Genomic DNA, 6,114 nt, shown 5'->3' on the forward strand with positions numbered 1-6,114 from the left:
GCAATTGCAAAAATCGAATCAAGCAGCTGTATAATGGCTATTGGTCAGCAGGCCCATTCATTACCCTTATTAGCCAGCTTTGTTTTGTGTTTGCACTGAAATGGCATCTCTCCTGCCAGGAAATAGAGATAAAGTAATGGCACATACTTATCTGTGCATATGACGGATGATCTAGGCCTGATCCAGATTTCATTATAAGTATTATAACCATTTGCCACTGGAGGAATACTGGTAGAAAACAGGTGTAAAACTGTACTGAGTCAGAACCTTTTTCAATTTAAAAAAAAATCTAGTCCAGCCCATCCTGAAGGCCTAGGGTGTGGTTTGCAATAGGCAAAAGCAAAGCTAATTCAGAGTTGAAATGATTTTTTTAAATACAAATGTAAGGTAAAGGTCTAGTCGTGGATGACTCTGGGGTTGCAGCGCTCATCTCGCATTATTGGCCGAGGGAGCCGGCATACAGCTTCTGGGTCATGTGGCCAGCATGACTAAGCCGCTTCTGGTGAACCAGAGCAGCGCACGGAAACGCCGTTTACCTTCCCGACAAAGCGGTACCTATTTATCTACTTGCACTTTGACGTGCTTTTGAACTGCTAGGTTGGCAGGAGCAGGGACCGAGCAATGGGAGCTCACCCTGTCACAGGGATTCGAACCGCCGACCTTCTGATCGGCAAGTCCGGATTAACCCACAGCGCCACCCGCGTCCCTAAAATAAAAATGTAGTCCACAACAATAAACTGATGACTATGAAAGGGGACATTTCTAGATCAGTGCCTGTTATAACGTGGCATTAATTTCTTACAGATTCAGTTACTCCATTGTATAAAACAGACTCCTACTGGGGGAGAAAGTGAAGTTGTGGATGGATTTCATGTAGCAAACCAGCTTAAGGAACAAAACCCTCAAGCCTTCCAAATCCTGACCTCCACCTACGTGGACTTCACAGATATTGGGGTTGATTACTGCGATTTCTCCATGCAGTCCAAACAAAAAATTATAGAGTAAGTAACAAAGTAGCATCTGATTATACCGTACCAATCTCATCCTGTACTGATGGCACTGCCTAGCTGTTTAATCTTGAATTACAGGCAACAGCTATCATTTTGCACCATTTCAGTAACAAAAAGTGAGCTTGCCATCTTGTGGACAAGAAAAAAACAGCAGCTTTTTCAAAAAAAAGTCTGTACTATTAGATGTATCACGTTGTAATATACTTTGGTGGGGAGAGTTGCGGGGTTGGGGGGGGGAGGAGAAATTTATCTTTATATCTTTAATTCTGCTTTTTGTTACCATAACCCTTAGCAAAGCACTGCATGGTAGTGAAGAACTGCTGCTATGGGAGCCTTATAAGACAAAACAATTTCAAATAATTACTAATTATGTTTTCTTACACCAAACCTGTTGAAATAGTTTCAGGACATCACATTTTTCTCCCTATGTATATATCAACAGTGTGGATGAGAAAGGTGAAGTGGTTCGTATCAACTTCAACAATGCAACCAGAGACACAGTATTTGATATACCTGCTGAGAAAGTAAAGCCATTTTATGCTGCTCTCAAGGACTATGTTGATTTATTAAACAGCAAAGATAATAAATGCATCTACAAAATGAAACCAGGTAAGTAAAGTAACTGCATAATAAGCCAAAATGCTTTCCGTAGCAAGAATAGCAATTTTCTTATGCAGGAGTGAAGAATCTGCCAATTGTGGTTTCTCTGTTTCCCATTTTTTTTAAGTCTTAAATGCAGTTCATTGCATTTCCTCAATAGGCTGCAATTAAAAAAAAGTCCTCTCCAGAATTCACCAGCATTTTAGTGCATATTTCTCCTAATATACACATTTGCATGCAATTTTGACTTACATACATTTTTTGCAATGAATTTCTCTTGCATTTTTATGTCATTTTCACCAATATATACAATTTTGTACACATTCTCTTGAGAGAATTGAATCCCAAAAATAGGTTGAATTTTGAAAGAGAGATTTTTTTCCCCAAATTGCATTTTTTTCCCATGAAATGGGAAAATTCACCTTAAAAATGTGAACTGCAGTGAATTTCTCCAACATTCCTACTCTTGGGTCTGCTCAAAGCTATATTGTCATTCTTCTCTAGCTATGTAGCGACTGGTGTGTGTGTGTGTGTGTGTGTGTGTGTGTGTGTGTGTGTGTGTGTTCCCCTTTCTTTTCCTTCTTTGGATGTTATTTGGCTAGTGCAATAAAATCCAACAAATTTAAATTATTTATATATGCATTGCCACATCAATTTTAAAAAATGCCTTGATGGGGCTTCACTAACACAAAACATTGTCAGCTATGAGCAGGATCGACCCACTCATGAGGTAACCGCTTCAGGTGGCAGAATCCACAGGGGCAGCAGACCCCAATGTTATCCTCCCTCCCCCCACAGTTCCTGATGTAGATCTTCCCTCACCCTTGTTTCCCTAGTAGGGAGGGAGGCTCACCTCAGGTGCCAAAATGTCTTGGGCCGGCCTTCTCCTGGTCTCTCACTTCTCCTGGTCTATCACATTTTCGAAAACTCCATACACGTTTACTACTAATTGTATTCTAAAACACACCCTTCTTCCTATTTATAGGTGAAATAGTAGTGTTTGACAACTGGCGTTTACTTCACGGTCGGCAGAGTTACGAAGCAGGAACAGAGATATCCCGTCACCTTGAAGGGGCTTATGCAGACTGGGATGTGGTGATGTCAAGGCTCCGAATTTTGCGAAAGAACGTTCTGAGCAGAAAGTAACCCTTGAAAGTTTGACTACTGGGGACTTGCAGCCTGAGCAGGTGTGGGGTAGCCTTCAACGGATCCACTAGGTTTTCAGTGTTCTCAGGGAATTCCTGGCTGTCTTAGCTCTTGCTCCCCTGTTAAAACAAGGTTGACGTGAGTGGTTAGCATAACATCATGTAAACGGCCTTTCCTGCTGACAACAGCCTGGCCAAACTTCCTATTTTCCCCAGAGGTTTACGGGCAAGGAAGCAACTAGGATGACCGGGCAGAAGTGGTGAAGAATTTGCAACAAGTATTGGAGCCCATCTGAAAGCTTATGCTTTGCCAATGATGTTGCCAAAGAAACCAGAATGGGCAGGGGGCTTTCTGGTAATGGTGTCTACTTTGTGGAATACCCTTCCCATTTAAGTCCACATAGTTATATCACTGCTGGTCTGTAAGCAAAGCTGTTTTGTTTCAGCGGGCTTTTGAAGGGTACTGTTCACTGTTTTCATCTGGCTTTGTCTTTTATACTTTTTAAAATGTTTTATTGATTTGGGTGGGTTTTTAGAAAAATAAACGTTGATTTTTCTTGTGTTAACCATTGTGAGTTTACTGTTTATTATTATTCTAAACTTCTTACAGACAGAAAGACAGGCTAAAAATGGTGTTGGTGACAACGGTATCAACCACCACCACCAGTTATCAGGTTTTTACAACAGTAATATGTATTTTGCCTGCTACATGGAGAGCAACACGTTTTATCTTCTGCTACATGGAGAGCAACACGTTTTATCTTCTGCTACATGGAGAGCAACACGTTTTATCTTCTAATCAAGTCCCAAAAGATTATCTGAAAGGCAAATTGATACTGCTTTTCTTTTAAAATAGTAACAATAAACAAACACAGAGTGACTGCAAACCATACAGAAAGTATGACAGTGAAAAATGAATGTCTTGCATTGGTCTCCCATTTGGCTATGCTACCATAATGGAATTCCTGTGACGTACAGAACTGGCAACTGTTTTCTTCCATGTTTCCCACTTCAAGTAGTTCACTATTGCATCAGTGATGCTGGCATTCTTTTAAACCCTGTTCGTATTAATGTTTCTTTGCTGGATGAAACTGAGAGCTTGTGCCTTGCTCTTCTTACTGAAGTGGACTTAGAAGAATTAGGGTGAATTGTTTTTGTTGTACTGACTCTGGTTGTTTTCATTCTAGCCCTGTTGACCAATATTGGTCCAGAGTTGCAATCCCTTGTTCACTCTGGTTTTTTAAAAGAGAGACATCCAGATGATGTCATTGCTAGTCCACTACATGCCAATGTTTTCTGAGTGGTCCTCCTGGTTTAGTTTTAAGGCCTGATTTGCAGTGGTCTCCCCCCAACATGTAACAGAATTGAAGAGCTAGCCTTTTATGGACAGACTAGCAAATAACAACTGATACTCCCAGCAAGGGGTGGGTCTATGACATTACTATGGTAATGTGCTTGGAGATTCCTGACTGGACTGCCAACTGGTGCTCTTTCTCCATTACTTCTAAAAAGGCAGGCAACCACCTCCATCTCAGCCTCCTCAGTGGCTCTGCACTTCTTCATAATAATAATAATAATAATTTATTATTTGTACCCCGCCCATCTGGCCTCATAATGGAGGCATCCCACAGCCGGAGGTTCTGTCATAAAAAGAGCCCTATCCAGTCCCCCCTTCTAGGTTCTGCCTTTTGTAAATTGGCCACACACACAACCTCTTGTTGACACTCTGTCAGCCACCGAGAGAAACACTGCCACTTCTGGGAAGGCCTCAGTTTCCCTCCCTGAAAAATCACTGAAATTAAAGCAGGGGGTGCATTTTAGCTCAGCTTCACTCAAAAGAAAGATGAAAACCCATTGTGATCCACTGAGTACTGCTGCTGCGCTTCCTCTGTTTATTTCATTTATTGTTTTGAAGCATTTTTGCCCTGCTCTTTTGCCATAAAATCAATCTAAAAGGCATGACACCAAAGTCAAAATGGCTTTGGGTTGATATAGGAAGAGGAAAACAAGCAAACAACAGTACCAATTCTTAAAGTTAGAGGGAGAGGAGGAGCCAAAAGGAGCTGGTTTCTCAGCAGAGCCAGTGGAATGGCATTGCTCTCCATCTCCCAGTCTTTTTCAGCCTGATGGAATAGCAGCAGTGCATGATGGGGGTGGAAGGATGGGGACAGAGCAGCGGCAGAAGTAGCAGTGCCTTCTCAACAGAGGAGATGCTGCATTCATCAGGACGGATGGAACGAGACAACAGCACAATTGGAGGACCTCTGTGTTGGTGGCATAGTGACATCCTAAAAGTATATGTGAATGTGCAGGAAAATGAGGATGCCAACCCAAATCTCCCCTGACCTCACTGCTTTCTTATCTTCCTTAACCCCCCCCCCCGATCATTGCAGTGCCTCCACCAAGAAGGCACCACTGCCACCCTGCTCTCTTTGACACACCGCTGCTGTGATGGGGCATTGAGCAAACTCGCCTGAATTCACCTGGCAGTACAGCTGTGGCTGATTACAACCAACAGAAGTGTAAGGCATCTATTCAGCCCCAAAAGACTTCTCCTAAATGTGAGAACTTCAAGACTGGCTTTAATAAATGCTATTATTTCCCCACTCCTTTTCGTAGTAGAATGAGCTGAAGTTACAGTTAAGATTTACACTGAAATCTGGATTTGAGAATGCAAGCTTAGCCCCAAGCAACACAAAATAGTGGCGTTTCCTTCCTGCTTTGAATTTTGGCATCACTTTAGAGTTTGATGTAATACAGCACAAGTTGATGTGACATAACATAAACATTGGCTTCTAATTGCTACTCGATCCCCTTAATTCCTTTCTTATTTTCCATCCAAACAGTTTTATGTTTTCTAATCTGTGTGTATTAAAACAATTTTCCAGTGGTCTTGCTCATTTAACTGCAAGTCAACTTTCCTGTGTTTACTGTGTTAAGATGGTGCTTTCCTACAGCAAAACCAAAAATTCTTAAGTTTGATTCAGCCTTTCAACCCCAAAGCTTCCTGAAAACCACTTGGTCGTGTGTTTATGCATTAATAAAGTTTAGTTTTGGAACCAGTTATCCGATTGGATTCTTGCCTACTTGCAAAAACCCATTCTCGCTATAATCGTGCCTTGCACAGATGCTAAAATAAAGATAATTCTGGAGGAAGACTACTTTAGCAAAAAGGCTTTCCATGATTACCTCTAAACTTGTAGATATGCACTGCCGAGATAAGATTTTGATTTGTTCTAAACAGAAAGCTGCTTGGCTACATGAAGGGAAATTGTGGCTCAGCCAAATCTATAAGAGGATTGCTTTTGGCAGCATATCCCCTGTTGCAAGAATGGTGTTCCTTCAGAGTGGGTCTTACT

General features: G+C 41.6%; 1 protein-coding gene across 2 annotated transcripts in view; it reads left to right on the forward strand.

Moving 5' to 3' along the window:
- Positions 1-5,817, forward strand: part of BBOX1 (gamma-butyrobetaine hydroxylase 1) — a 34,380-nt gene extending 28,563 nt beyond the window's left edge. The window contains exons 6-9 of one of the 2 annotated variants that reach the window (XM_077929737.1): positions 805-1,001; positions 1,453-1,619; positions 2,596-2,797; positions 5,149-5,817. In XM_077929737.1, coding sequence (XP_077785863.1) covers positions 805-1,001; positions 1,453-1,619; positions 2,596-2,756 — 525 coding nt within the window. In that variant the 3' untranslated portion in view covers positions 2,757-2,797; positions 5,149-5,817. Of the gene's footprint in view, positions 1-804; positions 1,002-1,452; positions 1,620-2,595; positions 2,798-3,365; positions 3,643-5,148 lie in introns of those variants that run through there. The other variant, XM_077929729.1, reaches the window with a different exon arrangement.
- The last annotated feature ends 297 nt before the right edge of the window (positions 5,818-6,114 follow it).

The sequence above is a fragment of the Podarcis muralis genome, chromosome 1 (genome assembly GCF_964188315.1).
Source record: "Podarcis muralis chromosome 1, rPodMur119.hap1.1, whole genome shotgun sequence".
In the NCBI taxonomy this organism is placed as follows: Eukaryota; Metazoa; Chordata; class Lepidosauria; order Squamata; family Lacertidae; genus Podarcis; species Podarcis muralis.